Genomic DNA, 19529 nt, shown 5'->3' with positions numbered 1-19529 from the left:
TACCTTCAAATGAGGCTTCTGTACTATTAGTCCCATTGCTGACTTTCTTTTTTCTCTATATAATTATTTCTTCTTAAGTTTTAAAAATTGGGGTAGAATTTCCCCTCAATAATCCTTATTTCTCTTAGTGATTTGTTTATGTGACCTTCCCAGTTACCAAATAATAAGTATGTAGGCTATTCACTGACTCTGATTCAGCCTCCATAGATGATTACTTCCCTGAAATGAGCAGGAAGAGTAGCAGCTCATCTGAATTGCATAGATATTCATTTTTTTAGCAGAACAAGGAAAATAACAGCTAAATCATCAGTAGTACTGTATATCCCCAAAATCTGATATGCATAAATAACAGCTTTAAATCACAATCCTCTTTCCTTGTCTCCAGAAGCAGAAAAGGAAGCAAAAAAGAAGTCACAGATAACCAAACTAGATTTCTTCTGTGTTATTTGCACTGCAAACTGCTAGAAGTCAGCACATAGAATAAAGCTGAGGGAAGTAAAATTTTGGACACAGACAGAAAGAGTAGGATAAAAGTTAGAAGTGAGTCAGAGATGACCCTAAGATAACAAGCAGTGTTTATAATTCCTATAAACTCCTCCCAAATGACAAGATTTTTGTTGGTCTCATACTGACCCTGCAAAACTACAGCCCACTCAGGAATTTCTGTCCATTTAGTAAAAGTCCTCACTCTTCCAAACAGCCTCTGCCTTGTGAAAGGAGTGAGGGGCCAGGAAACAGATCTCAGGAGGGGACTGTTCAGGACAGGAGAAGCAGAAATGGGGCAGAACATGAAGCTGTGTGGAACAAAAGTGTATTGTTCATTTTGGAGTTTGGGCAGCAGGTGTGACTGCTGACAAGTAAGAGCTTTGGAAGCTTCAGAGAATAACCACAAAGGCTGCTGGACCTCATACATGCTAGAGACAGGTAAAACCACAGTTCACTAGGTGCACAGACACATTTTTTATAAAAATCTCATCCTTGGATGGCACCATGATTCATGACTATAAGGGCAAAAATCCTGGATTTGAGCATGAGGAGAAAAGTGATTGCTATGAGTTTGATAGAATTTATTAACAGAAGATGTGATCTTTAGACGTAGTAAAACACCTGAATAGTAGCCTAGAGATACAATGAGAAGAGACGAGAGCTGTAAAATACACATGAAAGTGATCTGTCCACATGAATCAACCACAGTCATCCTTTGCAAGACCAAACATGTTGTTAAACCTGACAAACTATTAGTTCAAAAGAAAATAATAATAAAAAGTCCAATAAAAATCTTATACTGTAGAGAAGGCTCTAAGATTGCATAGTTTGTGCTTGTTTTACACTGAATATTATGCAAGATGTCTACTGTACCCAAATTATCAAATAGAAAAAAAAAATACTAAGACAATACATAAGACAAAGAGACAGCAAGAACATCAGATGAGGACAGATTTGCAAAAGTTGTGGATAATGTGATACAGAAATTTTTAGGTAAATGTCTAAAAGGCCCCAGTGATACATCAAGACATTCTCCATGTATTCTGTGGTTCTCTATGTGCTGAATATCTGAAATCTCCTATTTGTTGTTACATGGGTGGCTGATCCATAGCAGTGGATTTCTAACAGCAGGCAGTGGATTGCAAATGCACAGAAGATGCAGTATCTGCCTAGCAGCATGAATTTACCTTACTCCCTATTTCCAAATCAGGGAATTGAAGAGTGACCACTGTGCCTCACTGGCACCATGAAAGTCCCATGGCCCCAGAGGGGAACTGGAGGATGAAATCTATCCTGAGAAGCTAAAGCCTGCCTTTTTCATGTAACCCCCAGTACATTTGGAGCTGGCAAATAAGACAGCATACATACAAGTGTCTTTCTGTAACCTAAGTAGCACAAATGATCATGGAACAGTTGGAATCTTGAAGTCCAGTGAAGAATAAGAAGTCACTAGAGACTTTGTTCAATCTCAATGTGAGGAAATACTGGACTGTAAAAAATTAAATAAAAATTAGAAGGAGAGGAGCCTTGACCAATGATTGTAAGCTTTCAACACAAAGATAATGTGGGTGCAGAGAGGAACGAAAGCAGAGCAGCATTTTATGTTTTATGGAGTGATCACACCACAGTTGCGATGACAGAGAAAGAAACCAGTGAGCAGGGAGAGGCTAGAGCTGAAAAGAATACTGAAAGGGACTGAGAAGTGCTTGGAGTAGATGGATGTGTGAAGAAAGTGCATGAATTTCCAGTTTCAGCCCTAAGGTCAAAAGAAGAAAGGGACTGGAGAAGAGAAGGAAGTAAGACATGTACAGTAAGTATTGCCTGCCTGATTTTCTAGGATGCTTCTAGGATCTTGTGAAGAGAGTCAAGAGTGAAGAGGAAAGAGACTGAGGAGACATAGCAGCTAGCAAAAAGTTGGCATCCTCTGCAAAGGTGTTTGGCTGGGAATGTGGCAGGAACGTGATTGCAAAGCACTGACCTCGTAAGGCATAAAGCCATCTTATTATATTTTTTCAAAAATGTTGTTTGCTGAAGACACATAATTTGACAAACCTCTGGCACTTGACAAGCCTCTCTAGTATCGTTAAGGCTTAGACAATTTTAATTTTATCTGCATATTGTGGCTTCAGAGTACTTTGCCTCTGGGATAGCATCCCAGGAAACTAAAGCCGAGCAATTAAGCTGGTAACGAAGCGCGCGTTGTGCTGCCTAATGCGCGCTGCGAGCGCCCGCGGAGGCTCCCGGCAGGACGGGACGGCCTTTCCCGAAGGGACCCGCGGGATCCCCGGACGGCGCCCCAGGGAAAGCCGCAGTGTCCGGGGGTCAGCTTTGCACACCCCCAAGTTTTTACCGTACGGTAATATCGGGGCCTCTGTTATCGCCTTCGTCGGCAGAGCGGAGCAGAAACGCTTGTCTAATCGATGTTTGCCCCAGCAAACAGCGAGGGAAGGGGCAAGCCTCCTGCCGCTGGTGCGATGCTGACAGCCCGGCCAGACCCTGCGGACGGGCAGCCAGGCCAGCACCACGGACACTGCCCCAGCCTCCCGCCCGCCGGGAGCGGAGGGCTGCGGAGGGACCGGACCGCGGGGCCGGGGCCGAGCCCGCAGCTGCGGTCGCGCTCCGGCGGCGGTGCAGGGTCGGAAGGGGAGAAAAAGGGGAGCTCTTCCCGGTTCTCGTCTCAGCCGTGACCGCGAACAACCTGTGTTTACAGAGGGCGACTCCCAGGCTCCCAAGTTTAGCGCTGAGACAAAATTTATTGCGGTTATTCCGGGGGAGGGAAGAGTTCTTATGCTTCTGCGGCTGCGAAGGGGACCGGAGGGGGAGAATGGGCGGGGAAGCGGCAGCGGGTCAGAGCGGCACCGGGCTCTCCTCGGATGGTGTTCCTTGCCAGCAGTTCAGGAGTAACTCTTTCCGATGCTGCTCCTTTCGTTTAAAGCAAGTGTTTAGCCGAAAATGTCAGTGTAATAACTCAGGGATTCATGCCTTATGAGAGATGAGCGGCGCCCTCGGTCAGTAAGCCCCGCCGGTCCTCTGATGCTTGACGAGGGGCAGCCTTGCCCCAGTGACTCCCCTTCTGTCCCCAGGTGTCCTGCTGCCCTTGTTCTCGGTGGAGCCCGGTGCCTTTCCGCTGTTTTGGGCGGTCGCGTGTTATTTCGGGTTTCTCTGCCGGGCGACCTGCGGCTGAGACGGTGTCAGCCCGGGGGAGGTAGGGAGGGGGAAAAAAGGGGCGGCGGAGTGACAGACATGGGTCTCACCGTGCCACTGAGCTGATGTAATTTGCCTTCCAACCTGAACGTTGTGATTTCATTTTTTTTCCACGGTTACTTTCTCTTATTGGGGCTACACGAGCGCTCGGGGATGATCTTCCTTCTCACTGGACGCGGGAGCCCCCCGCGCACCCCTCCCTGGACACCAGAAGGTCGGGGGTTTTCCCTCTCCCCACCCCATCCCCATTCCCATCACCATCCCGGAGCGCTCCCGGCGCTCCCCCGCTGCCGCGCCTGTGCTCCCTCTCCTCGCCTGACCTTCCCAACATGGCGGCTCGGCCGCCCCCTCCTCCCCCGCCCCGCCGCCGCCGCGAGGGGCCTCCCCGGCCGGGGGGCGGTGGCGCTGTCAGCCGGGCGGGGCGGGGCCCGGCCGGGAGCGGGCGCGGGGCAGGGCCGGGCCGGGCGGGGCGGTCCCGGCGCCGCGCACACTGACAGGCGCTCGGCCAGCAGACGGCGGCCGCGTTGGGGTGCAGAGCCGGCCGCGCACCCTCCCGCCGCCGCAAAGGGAACCGGCATCGCTTCGGCGAGGAGACGCGGGGCGAGCGGCGCTGGAAAGCCCCGACCGCCCCCGTACCTGTGCCCTCCGGGGGCGGTGAGTGGGTGTAGCCGCCGCCGATCACCTGGGATCCCGCCCCGCAGCGCCTCCGCCTCCCGTCCTCGCCCGGCCGGGGAAGGCGCCACCGCCACTGCGAGCGAGCGATCGCGCTCCGGGCGGCCGCGGGCAGCAGGAGCGGGGCCCGCGGGCGCAGCGAGGCGAGCGCTGCGGCGCCGGTGGGGCTCGCCCGCTCCCGGCAGCCGGGGCGAGGCGGGCGGGAGGGGCGGCGGCCCCCGGCCGGCGGCGCCCGCGGCGCGGGGCGCTACAGCCGCGGCAGGATGAACCCCAATGTCACCTACGCCAGTCGCAAGCGGCGGAAACCTGTGCAGAAAATGTAAGCGGCCCCGCGGGCGGGCGGGGGCCGAGGCGGGGAGGGCGGTGGGAGCGTCGGGCTTCCCGGGGCCGCGCCGTCCTGCGGCGGGGGCCCGGCGAGGGCGGCCGGCGGGGCCGTGCGGGGCAGGGGCGCCCGGGAGAGGGGTGCCGCGAGATCCTGGCAGGGTTCTTACTGTTTTTAGGGGGAAGTTCCCCCCAGAAAAACCAAGCGAGTGCTGGGGCGCGGAGGGTCGCGGCGGGGGAAGCAGGGAGCGGTGCCGGCAGCGCGGCGCAGCCGGCTGACCTAGATTGGGAGGCATCTGAGGTGACGGCTCCGCGCGGTGGCTGCGCTCGCCCCGCCGGAGCGGGTCCCGCGGGTGGTGCCGCGGTGGTGCCCGCTCCCCCCGCACCGCTGCGCCCGCACCGCTCAGGTGTCTCTGCGCGGAGCGAGTGGTCGGAGCTGGGAACGGCTTGGCCGGTTCCCACCGTGTAGGGCTGAACCCCCAGCATTAACCCTCCGGTATTGCATGAGATGCGTTTATTTGCCAAAGAAACCCGAGTGCTGTAGACCGGTCGAAAGAGGGGGAAAAAAAGTCTAGTGTAATGTATCTTTTTGTTTATTAATTTATCTTATTGAAACTGTGGGAGCAGGGTAGTATCTGAGTAATTTTCTACGATGCACCTGCTTTAGGTTTGCATCCGAGGCTTTGTATGCTTCCACTAAAAGGCTGCTCTCATGAGAGGGGAATTTTCAGGCTAGAGGAGATGCTTAACTTGCACTTTCGACCGAAAGTCAAGAATCTATAGGTCATAAAAAGTAGCAAAGCTAAACTACTGAGTTGAAAGAAAAATAAGCAAAGCTAAAAAAATCTTTGTGCATTTCAGAGGGGTACTTTTGTAGATGTAAAATAACTACCAGAACTACAAAAGCACTAAAGGAGAGAATGACAAATATTTAATGAAATCCTATTGTGAATGATAGGTTTTCAGATTCACAGCAGACAACTGTCTTGGGGGGAAGGGAATTAGCTTGAGCACTTGCTTCATTGTGGTTGGAATTGTTAGAATGAGTGCATGTAACACAACAAGTTAGCACAGAAAGTCTAAAAATGTATCTTTTTTTTTTTTTTAATTCCCTTACTAGAAAATGCTTTAGTTATGAAAAGAACAGTGCTTTCTTCTTTGACCTTTCTTTTCCAAATACAAATGTAAAGGTACATAGATATATTCACACTGTAGATTTGGACTTTTAAGAATGAAATCAGTGTTTTTTCATGAGGAAATGACATGTATTTGTAGGCTATTAATAGCTAAAGGCAAATAGTTCTGATTGTGTAAGGGCGAGGTGTTCTGCCTTGCCTGGTAAGATAGCTTCATGTCTGACTTGCTATTAATTTCTGGTTAACCTTGGCTAGAAGATGTGAAACCTTGTATTTTACCATACTGTGATGTCTACATAAGTAATCCTTTTCCCTGTATCTCCTCGTTATGTAAGTTGTCTGAGCTGCTGTGATTAGTTGAACTTGAAGCCTTTTTTTTTTTTTTTATTACTAATGGGAACTATTTATCTATTGAAGGACTGTGCCCTTTAGGACCAGAGGGAAAAGTTTCTTCTCAAAATAAAAGTATTCATATTGAAATAGTGTGCTCACCCATAATCGAAGTGGAGGCTGATTATTAACTTACCTTGCTTGCTTGGGTTACCGGAAATTATTTTTATGCAAGACATTTATCTTACATGTAATGTTTATGTTTGTCTTTTCTTCTCAAAATGATTATGCTCTTTGGCTGCTGCTTCTGTTAGGCCAACCTTGCAGAACATTTCTAGTGGGTCAGAGGGCTCCGATTTCTCACATAACTAGTTACAGACCACACCTTTAGGCCAAAAAAAAAAAAAAAAAAAGAGACAGGTAATAAGGTTCTTTTTTAACTGATTGAGGGAGAGAGGAAAGATGTTTTTGGTGCTGGTTAATAAAGCTTTGACACTACTGTCATTTCAATCTGTTTGAAGTTGATAATGATATTTCCTACCCTCAGTAGAATTCACATTACTGGGACTAGTATCTTTTATAGAAGAGATTGTTTCTGTTGATAGTTGTAATGTTTTGTTTGCCATACATGTAACTCTGAATGGCACATAATAATTGGTAACCTGTGGTGACAGGCAGATAGTCTTTAGAAATGGAAGAAGGTCTTAATATAATGCCATAGTTGCCATTGAAAAAAAATTAAATAGAAGAAATACTTCTTACTTCAGGTGCAAGTAACTCATGAAAGCCATGGTAGTAACTCAAAACCAGTTTAAGAAACATCCCTTCTGCAACTCTCCCTTTTTATTATCTGCCATGTAAAGAACTGAACTTGAAAGGGAATCACAGGCTATTGCCTGACAGTGCCAAGTGTTGAAATGTGCTTTTTTGATTCAGTAGGGAATTACGGTATCACAGCTGAAAAAGAAAAGCAATCATGGAGGAACATAATAGGCAACTGTTCCTGCAATTCATCTTATCTTGTCATGTAAAGAAAGAAAAAAAAAAAAGGAGTGTGCTAAACATGTGCACTCCAATTGCTTGTAATATGCTACAGAAATCACTTTCCTAATACCTTGAAGTCTTTCAATTTCCTCCCTATTTAGTGTTTGAACCCTGCGAGTCCCCCTGGTGGTAGCAGGGCTGGGGGGTGTTTCTCTCCCCACCGAGACTCGGGGAGCAATGGGTGGCTCCTGAGTTTTGCTTTGATGTTTTTTTCAAGACTTAAATTTCTTTTATCTAGCGATTATTAAGTGAACTAATATACTAGCACTGTAGTACGAAGGATAAAATGCAAATTTTATGGAAGTGGGGCTTACTGCAGATAGATTCTAACATGAGGTGAAGGGTATTATATAAGTACCACTTGCAGTTTTTATGTCTTTCTGCCCACTATCTCTGATTTGGTTTGTTTTCATTTTTTTCAATGTTTGGATAGGAATTGTTTTGTATAACTGGATAAATGTAATACACAAAGAATGGGGTGGGGATTTCTAAATGTTTCATACTATGCAGATGCAAAAAGCATCATGTCTTGTTTCTTTAGTAGACTGAATAAAAAATTATGATAGGGTTTTGTTCTGTGTTATCTTAACTATATTTATGACATTAAGTACTCCAGAGGTTTGACTCGATCCTTAATGATGAGTAGTCCTAGTAATGTAACAAAGCAGAGCAGAGATATTTTCATTTAAAACACTGAAACAGTTTATGTATTCTTTCAAGACAAACAAACAAAAAGTGCCAGAACAAGCTTTCAAAAAGGAAGTTAATCAGAAAAGAAAAATAATCATTGAAATATTCGTTTGTGTAAAGCAGTATTGGCTACAAACAGCAGTTTGCACCTTTTATTTGAAATGAAGGCAATAAGGCTGTAATCATTTGTAGAATAAACTTCTTATATATATATTTGTTAGTCTGTATATTTGTCAGGTGTAGCTGTACATTACCTGTAGACTGCTACTTAAAATTCACTAGTTTTAAGGTTAATGGGTTCTTTTGGTTTGGTTTTGGTCAATGTTTCTTGCAAAAGCACACATTTTTGGAAAGAATCTGCAGCAAATGGAGGTATAGGTATGTAGGTAACATGGTCAGGAGACAGAAACATAATGTTTTGTTTCTTTTTATTCAAGTAGCGTTGGCTTGTTATCTTAAATAATAATGAAATATTTTAAAACTGAGTGTTAAACTTTCATTCTTGATTGGTGTTCTGGATGTCTCTGTTACTCTGGTTGAATCCTTCATGCACCAAAAAAAAAAAAAAAATAACCTGAACAAACTAACTCTATTTTCTACTGGAGGACAAACAGTAGCCCAGCACTGGACAAGTAGCATGCAACTGTTTGAGGTTTTTTTCGTAAATCGACTTAATCCCTTCAGCAGTTTGAATCTTTGCTGGTTTCAGTCTCTGCTGAAAGAGCCACTGGAAAGAGTATCTTGCCCTTTCAAGATTGGTTGATGACAACTTTAGATCTCAGAGCTTGATAGTCTGTGTCATATCTGTTGCTTCCAAAGGAATCATCAGCTGAATTTACAGTAATCGTAAATTCGGTGTGGGAAATAGGACTAAGCGCTTAAAAGTATTTCTCAGTTCCTAAAGTAAATAGAGAATGTCTTAGGATTGTATTACTTGCTTAGTGGTAACTGATGCATTTCATATACCCGAACTACATTGAATTAAATCATATGCGCATTTACTCTTAAATATGAGATAAAAAATATACATAGTTGAGAAGATTAAATCCATTAACCAGGATTAACATGAAGAACATTGACTATGTTCTTTCTTATGTCCTTTTTTCCTCAGCAATAAAGCTGTTCTGATGAACTTCTAATTAAGTTTTTTTAGGAAATTTATGTTTCTTTTAAACGTGTCACTGTATCTTTAGTGCTCTTCTTGCACATTCTTTTATTCTCTTCATTTCACTGTTCAGTCTTGTTAATAAGGTATCATGCTTTTCAGTGCTTCGTTGTTGGGTTTTTTCCTTTTTTTCCCCAAGCTTGTGTTGTCATATTATGAAGAAAACAAACTTGTGCTTTTTTTGCATTTTCTCAAAAACTGCTTCACTTTCCCTTTAAAATGATAAAATTAGCATGTAATCATTGGGTACTTGTGCACTTTCTAATAATTTATTGCTGTTAATATCTGTGAAGGCACACATGGTAAGCATGTCTAGTGAAAATTTCTGATTGAACAGGCTATAGAAAACCAGTGAAAACAGTAGTTAGCTAGTGCTGTGGCGGCAAATCCTTTAAAATTGTAAATTAAAAATTAAGTGTGCTTGCTTGTCCTGCAGCTGTTGGATGATAAGGGTTGTAGCTCTCAGTTCAGAGGTACTGAGTGTACAGGGACCTCTGGCCTTTGATTGGGGAATTCAGATTTCCTGTGGAAGGTAAAAGATTAAGAACTAAAAGATCAGCTTAAAATATGTTCCCTCCTTTAGTGCTTTTTTCTTCTTTTAAATAAAACACATGCATGGATTTAATCTTGACATAGTACATAATTTGCCTTGGAGATAATTTTCTGCAGTGAAGCTAGGGCTGTCTTTAGCATCGAGGGTTTATGTAAGTGGATGGAAAATGGTTTAAGCTTGCTGCTTATGCCCCTGGCACTTCCGCCCTTATTCCCTTCGTCACTGAAGGATCCATTTTTATGTAATGGCTTTTAGTTGGGTGACAAAGGGGAAAATTAGCGATAATCACTCTTTGATTTGGAGGGAGAGAATATGGCAAGATTTATACTGCAAATAATAATAACGTAATATTCAGAAATATTTTCCACTAGTTAAAAGTAAAAAAGAGAAATCATTACAAAGTCAATGTAAATTAGAAAAACAATCAACAGCTAATAACCTGATGAGATGACTACACAGTTGCACATAGTTTCAACTACTTTGTCAAATTGTAAGTTTGAAGCAAACCAGTGAAAAGTTGTTAAAATAGAAAAGTCTGTTATTTAGTTCTGATTTAGTTTGAAAAGTTTGTGTGTGTTGAATGGTTTCTATGGGGTCCTCCACTTTTCAGGAGCAGACCAGTTTAACTGGATATTAGTTAGCCATTCCCTAAATGTTATACAACTGATACCTGCTTAAAGAAACAAACATTAGCATTGCATTAAAAGTTGGTGATTTTGAACTTTATTTGTTATGGTTATACTTAAATTCTGTAATCCTATGACTTGTACAAGTTAGTATTCTGCCAGCATAAGAGAATATGAAGAAAGCTTTGCTAAAAGTTTAATATTCACTTGGGAATATGGTGAACTGCCGGTGTCAAACTCAGGACTTGTGACTGAAGCACACATCTAACCAAATAGGTTGTCATCCATGGCAAGGGATGATAAAGCTATGGGGTTTTTTCAAGAGAAAGACTTTTCATATTTCTTCATTCATTTTGCCCACTGTTCCAATGTTTTCAGGATAAGGCTCTACTAAAACTGTGTCCTAGACAATATTTACCCTGCAGCAAGTTTAACTTTATCTGGGGAGTAAGTAATTGCTGCTGATATATTTATATTTTTGCCTATTAACAACATTTTGCATTATGGCACCTTCATGTCTCCAGGCCCTACATAAGGCATGTGCCTCCTTTAATGTGCAAAAGGACAGTCATAGTGATGGGGAACAGGCAGCCAGGCTTAAGTGCAAGGTTTTGACAAGTGACACTTGAATAAGCAATGGCTGAAAAAAAAAGGGCTTGAATTTAAACTAACAAGAAGTGTAATTGAGACATAAAGTAAAACTAAGCTAAAAATAAGAATATCCACTCTATCAGTACTCATTTGGCTGGAAACACAAGGTGAAATTATTTTTCTGTATGGTTTACTTTAAGCAGTGGCAAAAATAACTATTCATGCTTTTGCATTTTCTCATCATAAAATTGATATAAATATGACAGTTGGAAGCAGACTAAACGAAATACGAAAGAAATTAGCTGCTGAATGTCTTTATGCTCAGTATTTTTGAGTGATGAATATTGCAGAACAAACATTCCTGCGAGAGGAGCACAAATTAATAACTGCTGCATATTTCATGTAGAACCTCAGTACTGGAAAAGTGAGAATGAATCACTCTTTAATTAGAAAACTGTTTAATAAAGATCATAAAATCTACTATGGCTTGTGAAGATAAATTAATTGGTTTCAGTATTGGCTTGTAATGACTAATTGTAATTCGAAGGAGTAGGGGCTTAAACTTGTTCCCAGACCTCTGTGTGCATGGTGCGGTGTGAATATCCAAATATCTGGAATTGGAGCTTGGGGTGGATATGAATGGAAAATAGCAAGTTTATAAAAACTTCGTTATGTAATTCATAACAAGAAAAGCTTTTGAAATTGTTCTTTGTAAGGTACAAAGGCATCCCTTTGTCATGCTGTACTCGAAATGCCTTCAGCTGAGAGGTGACTCAAAGGATGAGCTCAATAGTGTTTGCTACAAAGATTTTACGTGCTGACCAACTGTATCTCAGGGGGGATTTTTGTGCAGTTTTGGATCCTTCATTATCTAGCATGTTACTAAAACTGTTGTTGTATTCAGTTGAAAATAGCCTAATCCAAACATTGACAAAAATTAGGGACATCTGTGAGAAATAGTTATTCAAGTTTAAAAGTGTACTTTCGAATGTATTTGTACACAGATACTACTAAAATTTATCAAATTATTATTATAATTATTATTTATTATAATACTAACATTTGGAAGAATAAGTGACTGAAGATGTAGGAAACTTTTTATAAAAAAAAGCTGAATCTCAAAGGTTTCAAATGTTCATTGCATGTTCAAATAGACATTGTAGCTCAAACTGCTTCATTTAACATTATGTGTGTGTTGGAGGGGAGGTTAAGCCATCTTAGGTTTTTTTTTTTTTTCCTGATGGGAAACAAAATCACTTGGGAAAACATTTTGGTTGTTAAAGTTTGAGACAATTTGTAATCTTAACCTTGATGAATATTTGCCTTCCTTTTTGGAAAGGAACTTGCATTTATACTGTGTTTGTTTTATTGCCACAGAGTAAAGCCGTCCCCAGCTGAAGGAGTCAAGTCCAATCCATCCAAGAGACACAGGGACCGCTTGAATGCGGAGCTGGACCGCTTGGCTAGCCTCCTGCCTTTCCCCCAAGATGTTATTGCCAAATTGGATAAGCTGTCTGTGCTTAGGCTTAGCGTCAGTTACCTGAGAGCCAAAAGTTTTTTTGATGGTAAGCGTTGGGAATTTATTTGGTTTTGAACTGCTTGTAAAACTCAGTTTATACTGTATGTTGATTTCAGCTGTTCAAGTACTTGAAACTGTTAAATTTATCTGTATTTTAATGGAACATCCAGTTTTGTGGATATATACAATGTAACTGTATAAAGTAAGCTTTCCAGTTTCTTGAAACCAAATGTAACTACTTATATTTCACTTAGGTCAGGAGACTTTCAAAGGTTTGCATTTGGAATTGATATTGCCGTTAATGAGTCCTCCAGTCCTTTTCATCAGACTATCAAAATTACCCAAGAGATTTCTCTTTTCCCCCTCTGAAAATTGCCTTTGTAGAACTATTACTGTTCACCATCAGCTATATGTTTTGCTTAATGATACATAAAAAATAACTTTGATATAAAGTAATTGCTACTGCCTCTTCCTATAGTTTATTGCAAAGATGACTTGTAAAGAATAGAGACAAGGTCTTTCCTGGGTCCATGCCCTGATTAATGTAGGATGTGAGGCATTAAGACGACATCTAAGGTTCTCCAGTTGTGTGGGCAGGTTTTCACTGACCCCAGCCCCGGCAAGGGTAATACAGCAGCACTTGGAATAGTCATCAGGCCAGAAGTGGGTGTCCTTGGCCACCTCAGAGCTGGAGTCCTACCCCACTCCATCACTACCTGAGCTACTCTGTAGAGTGAGGTGTGCTGGCTGGCTTCATGCCAGTTTTCTCAAAGGCGGAAATAGCCTGATCCTTTTCATTGCTGGAATAAGCAATGAACTTGTGTTGAATTAATTGTCCTTTTCTTGAACCAGTCAATCAGATTTTACAATATTATATTAAAGATGAAATTCTGTTGATCAGCTGTAGCTGAAAGGATTAAAGAAACCTAACTAAGATAGTTCCACTTTTTTTCTGCAGCAATACAGAACATTTATTTTCGTTTATTGTGTCAACTGACTTCAATTTATTAATGCTCATAAATTCACATTCTATGTTTTATTGCTTGAAGAATATATGCAAGTGTCTTGGTTTCTGGACAATTCTTAATATGGAATCCACTCTAAGGCTAAAGTTGGGCAAATATTTCTGGCAGTGTTTTTTTCACATGAAAAGGTTTTCTCCCATCAAATGAGAGAAATCTTTTGGCACATCAGTTTCATAAAAATCTTTGCAAGATATCTCAGGGGGCTTGCTTTAAAAGAAGTTATTTTGCTTGTCTGTGCTCTCCCGGTGAACTGAAGTAGTTCTAGTCTCAATGAAATGTGTTTTGTTGTGGCTTTTAATATTGTGATTTCTGAAATAAGCCCAAGATTGCAAGTTTTTGTTTTACTTGGGATGGAGTGATAATAACAAATCCCAATTTCTCATGCAATGGAAATGCTTGATTTTTATTCTTCCTGCCCCTTCCCTCCAATTTGCACTTGAAGGTCATGTAATAAGGGGTTTAAGGCTATGATTTCTGTATAGGAAAAAAAAAATCATGCCTTTAGTTGTAAAGAGACATTCAGAATTCTTTCACACCAAAATTTACATCAGTTGCTTGTTTTTAATTTGAACATATGGTAACTTTCAGCCATTTAGAGTAGTGTTGAATTAGATGTGCATTAGTGGCAGAGAAGTTGTATATGCGTTTCAAGTTGCAGTTTAACTACTGTGGATCTGGAATTCAGGCAAACAACCTGTGTTTTTAACTTAGTAGCATAGCACTAGGATTGTATACATTTCAGCAAACATTCATAGTTAATGTTACCATACTGGACAACTGCTGTAGAATACAGAACATTTAATTGCATTGTAATTAATTAAGGCGCAGAATTTTGATTTACCTGCTAGGAGAGCAACAAGTGCATATACTAGGGTGCATTACAAGAGAATATTTTTCCTTTAGACTCCATAATATAAAAAAGCCTGCTAAAATGGAAAAGATAAATGATCTGATTTTGCTTACCTTGTGCAAGGCTTATTTAGTAGTATAAAGTTAAGCAAGTTTAATTTATACCTTCAGACAGAATAGCTTCAGTAGAAGTTGTCTTAACGCTTTTTTAGCAGAAACCTTTTTACTGCTTCTTTTCAGGCCTTTGAACTGTAGGGCTACAAGCCAGGTTAGTCATTAGTTTCCATCTCAAGGTGTTTAAAGACTAAAATCAATTACTTCAGTAAGAGTAACCAGTTTATGACCATGACAGAGACTGTAGTGAAAATTTGGTCTTTTATACTAACATTCCTAAATAAAATACAATCTATTGCAGTGAAATTCAGCTTTCAGAAGAAAAATTAATGCTGAGAATGAACGAGAAACCCCTGAAAACCCTTAGTTTAGATTTTCATGATCAATCTATGCAATATTTCTCAGGATGGCTCTTTTTGTGTAATTGAATATATACAGAAAACCCTGTAGAATAAATCTGACAAATGCACAAGTGAGCACTGATTGTCACCTTGAGTGCCTAGACTGAGCCAACTGCTCCACTTTATTAACGCAGCATGCTGAAGTAAAGGGAAACGCTAAATGAATAACAGGATGCAAATGGGGGGTGTGTAAATTCCTGCGGAAAGTAAAATATAAATGCGTAATCATATGATCTTGCTTGAAAGGAAACCCAAGTTTTTGCTGTAACAATAGATATTTTTTTCAAAGAAAACACTTGCATTTTTCCAAGTTTAAATAATCTAGAGTGAATGTCTGTTTTCTGAAGGCGGAAGTCTGGGGTGAAAAAAAGAACTGTTTTGTGAAAGACGTCTCTGAAAGTTACATCAATTTGAATAAATGTACCTCACTTAAGGCACATTTAAAAGCTAAGTGTGTGTGTTTATACACACACATATATTTGTATATATACATATCTATCCCTACCAAGAAAAAAGCATATTCCCCTTACCCTAGTCATTAAAATGGTACAGGATGTTCTCCAGAGCTAAAGACAGGTGAGTGTTTCTATAGTGTCTGCTGAAATGTGATAGACTTCTGCATGCTTGACATACTTCAGGTTGTAGGAAGTAAGTGTACATATTTTTTCTCTTTCACAACTTCAAAACATCTTATTTTCTTGTGTTGGTGGTTGTATTCTGTTAAGCAGTTGCTTTTGATTTTTGTCATTTGTTAGTAAAGTTATTGTGCTGTGAAGGGACCCTTTAGCTACATTGGTTTTGTGTGGTCAGGTTATTCTCAAGTCCACATGGTGTCAGAAAGCTTTCTGTATCCGCTGTCAAGCACTCAGGCATGCTTGTATATGTATGAATTTGACCTTGTACTCAAGAAGGAAATTTCAGTAGTGGCTTAAAATAATATGTCTCAAGTCTGTTTCTTTATAAAGTCTTACGTGGTGAGTCAAAGTTAAGAAGCGATTTAGGGTGGCGTCGCTTCTCAGCAGTGCAGTGCTACCTGCCTGTACTCAAGTGGATTAACAGTCCTCAAAGTCAAGCAGGTTAGCTTAAGTCACTGCTAGAGTGTTTATTTTGTGCATGTAAGATACTTTCTGAAAGTGGCTTAGGGCAAGCTTTTTATTTTTAAGAGACTAGGATAAATCAGGCAGGTGTCCGCTGACAATGAGTAAAGACTTTGTGTTGTCCTGGTATTATTTCAGTCTATTTTGATGCTAAGTGCCCATGCATGTGTGCGTTCAGCAGTGAAAAATATAAAGTGGAATATGGGACAACAGCTCTTTGTGTGGATGCAGGTTAGTGTGAGCTCAGCATCTGGAACACAACTGGACAATCATTTAGGCATAGACTGTGTTCCCCATGCATATGAAAGGAAAAAGCCCTTTTGCCTCTAGCTTTGGTCCTTATATGATGAATTGATAATCACTTAAATACTTTACTGCAATAAGGAAGAACATTTATAAAGATTTTTCTTGGGGTTTTGGTGAAACAGATTAAAGGGCTAAAGGTAGAGTTTGTGTGACTAATCACTTTTTTAATGCTAGTGGCATGATTTTTCTTTTTAAAGGTGTATTGAGAATAAAGGAGAGACTTGCAGAATCAAAAATGAAGTAGCTGTGCTATGTGTGCATATCAATACATTAGAAACAAAATTCAACATGTTACTTATTAATTATCCTTTCATCCATTTCACTAAGAATTCTTGTGGTTTAAAGTATGGAGTTTTTTTCCATCTTGCTTATTGGGCAGTATTCTACATTTATAGAAGAAAGTTTCTGCTCAAAATTAGTTTAGAATTAGTTTCTTATGTTGTATGCAAGTGATTCTGGCAAGCACAGCAATAACAAAATAATTAATTTTTTTTCCAGTAAGTTTGCATTGCCTTTTTTTACTTTGTAGTATAATTAACACACATTCTTTGGCATAGCATAGCTCCATTTTGCAGTGCAGACATTGTCATCACATAAAATATATTCCTTGATAATGTATTTTTGTTGTGATGGCCACTGTTCTATCACTGTGTACTGGAGAAAACAGACTGCATGTAGTTCCTACTCTGGAAAGTATGCCTGAGGTGTACAAATGGAAAAGACAGGCAAAGTGGGAGACAGTGTATTTATTCTGTTACATTGAGAAGGCCAGCAACATATCTCTAAACTATAGATATAGATAACCTTTTTGCCAGGTGTCAGGTGGACAACTGATTTGAATCTTATCTGAGAGGTGGAGGAAAAAAAATTGGGGAAAAAAACCCAAAACAACCCAAACAAACCAATGATGTTTCTGTCTGCACTGGCGTTCCCCCTGGCCCCAATCCAGAATTATTACAAAACGTGAACCTTGGAATTGTTTAGGTATTTCAGTATCAGACTATCATACTATTCAAGTTATTTCCTAATCCATGCTTATTCTTTCACACTGCGGTACTTGGGGGTTTTGGTGTGTTATTTTTTTGTCGTTGTTGGTTTTTTTGGTTGGTTGATTGGGTTTTTTCCTCCAGACCTCCCCTGCTGCCCACAATCCTCTGAGATTCATACTGAGCATTTCTGACTGTCTGCTACAGGCTATTTTAGCCTGTATTTTACGTAACAGAAGATAAACAGGGATTTAGGCTTTGAAGTCCTAAATTCTGATCTTCAAAAATTATGATTAAAGCCATGTAGCTATGACATCACCTTAAATCTCAAAATGTGTGTGTTTTTTCTGTTACATGCTCATTCTTAACTTGCACAGAAAAATTTTATTTTTAGAAGTGCTGTGTCACTACGCATCTGGTGCAGCTGGGGTAGCCCTGTACCCCTAAGGAATGATGCAACTGAGGTTTAATATATCCCAAACTGAACATCTAAAATTGAAAATTCTGTTTATATCTAAGTAAGAGCCTAATATGTCAATGCATTTGTTGGATAAAGAGGAGAAACCAGGTACAAGTGCTAATAGTGAATGTGTTCTTTGGATTTTCTTTTCCTGTTACACTGCAGTATTTCAGTGATGGATGTTAAACGTTGTTAGAAGTCCCTTTGCAAGGAAAAGAAATGAAAAGTTATCTCTTTTTCACTGCCCTATGGATATTATTTAATCAAAGGCATATGGAAAGTCAGTGTAGGAACCTCTTATGTTTCACAAATCTGTTGTAAAACTTCTTGAAAACCCTGTCCCAGTATGCAGAGCATTTGTTTTTTTCTCTATAGGCCTTGTTAATAGGGAGATTAGTTTTAAACATGTGGTTCTGGGCTTTTCTCTGTATTTCTGACTCTCTTGTTTGCAAGATCAGAGCCTAAAATATAATCTATCCTATTCTAACAATGGAAGTGTTTTGGAGTTTGACACTGTTAGTGTTAGATGTTCAGACCCAGAACAGGTAGCAAGATAAAAGTTTAGCCTCAGGAAGCACTGCTGTTTGTCCTGCATAGTGTATTCTTAGTCTTGTAATCTTTGCTAAGATTTTTATTACTGTACTGTAGCACCTAAAGATAATGAGATTTGGAGCTTTTTGGTTTTGTTTTTCAAATCACTGTAACTGTTGATTCCTCCTCCAAAGACAGCTTGAGTAGAAAAGTATAATTAGAGGTAGCACCAGGCTCTCAACATCTGTCTTCCATGTACTTCATGATTCATCCATCTAAAGCTGTAGAAATATGGTTTGCTTGGCTATGACCTTAAAAGTATGTCCTGGTTATTTAAGGCTTCAGCATGAATACACATTAGAAATGTGTACAAATAATCTATTAATACTGGTATAGCTTTTATTGCTGTCTGTGCCCTTATGACTCAGCAGTTTTCTTCCTGTGAGGGCTTTTCAATAGGAGAAATGCCTTAGAGTTTCCTTATTGGAATACAGATAAAGTCAAACAGGAAATAAGACATGCTTGTATGACTGAGCTCTGTAGATGTTTACAGTTCTAGCTAGTTATAACGGTGTTTATTTTTCCAGAGTAAACAAAAACTTCAACTCTGTTAAAATAGTTTCTGTTCCCTACGTGCTTTGATAGAGCACTAACTACTTAAAGAATCATTGCTTTGTGAATTTTCTTGGAACTCTAGCTAGATAATTAGAAGCTAATTCTAGTTACCAGAGCTTGGTTGTTGTAATTGATTAATTTATAAATTACTTTTCTTTTTAAGAGAATCTGGGAAGGTAAAAAATAGTGAATTTCAAAAGTAGGCTTCAGAATTTAGCTGAATGTATTGATAAATGTTTCCTGGGGAAAGTCTCCTTGGAGTTCCTGCTCCTCAGTACAGTGATGGGCTGGCCTAACTGTATGCTTAACGGGGTATTTATTATGTTAATGATAAAACTTAGCATAGTTATTCTAGAAACTTTACTCTAGTTCTTACAGTTTACTTCATTTATCTGAAACTGCCTTAAGAAAATGTAAATTTGCTGCCTGCCAGCTGTGAACATTAAAGGGGACTTACAAATAGGAATTAGTTGCCCTCAGTGATGCATGCTAAACTCTGTTTTTAATTGAACAAAGATACGCTCGTTTTTTTCCACTGAATAATTGCCTCTTGAAATTCAACCCATGTGCCTTTTGAATTGCACAGTGCTGCACACTTTATGCGTGGCATTGTATAACATCTTATAAGCTGAAAGACATACATACTTGGCCCCTCAAGACAAATTCAAACTGATCACATAAAGTAGGAATTTACTGGAGTAAGTCCATGGCCTGACTGGTCAAATATTTTGGCTTCCCCATCAAACTCCATTGTCACATCTTCAGCAGTACAATTTCTATGGCCCAGTGCAAGACACTAGCTTTTTGT

The 19529-nt window shown here is 40.6% G+C and overlaps 1 protein-coding gene and 1 long non-coding RNA gene across 2 annotated transcripts in view; one reads left to right on the top strand and one right to left on the bottom strand.

The window, feature by feature from the left end:
- The window catches only part of LOC126637198 (uncharacterized), a 40636-nt gene extending 36288 nt beyond the window's left edge, over positions 1 to 4348 (bottom strand). Inside the window, exon 1 of the long non-coding RNA XR_007628263.1 lies at positions 4327 to 4348. This is a non-coding gene — a long non-coding RNA (uncharacterized LOC126637198). The remainder of the gene's footprint in view (positions 1 to 4326) is intronic.
- Positions 4209 to 19529, top strand: part of AHR (aryl hydrocarbon receptor) — a 59517-nt gene continuing 44196 nt past the window's right edge. Inside the window, 2 exon segments of the mRNA XM_050310201.1 lie at positions 4209 to 4681; positions 12196 to 12383. Of these exon segments, the coding sequence (XP_050166158.1) occupies positions 4626 to 4681; positions 12196 to 12383 (244 nt within the window). The 5' untranslated portion in view covers positions 4209 to 4625.

Source organism: Myiozetetes cayanensis, unplaced genomic scaffold (genome assembly GCF_022539395.1).
Source record: "Myiozetetes cayanensis isolate MyiCay16 unplaced genomic scaffold, myiCay2020 scf1, whole genome shotgun sequence".
NCBI classification, from domain to species: Eukaryota; Metazoa; Chordata; class Aves; order Passeriformes; family Tyrannidae; genus Myiozetetes; species Myiozetetes cayanensis.
This window is presented reverse-complemented; position numbering and strand designations above follow the sequence as displayed.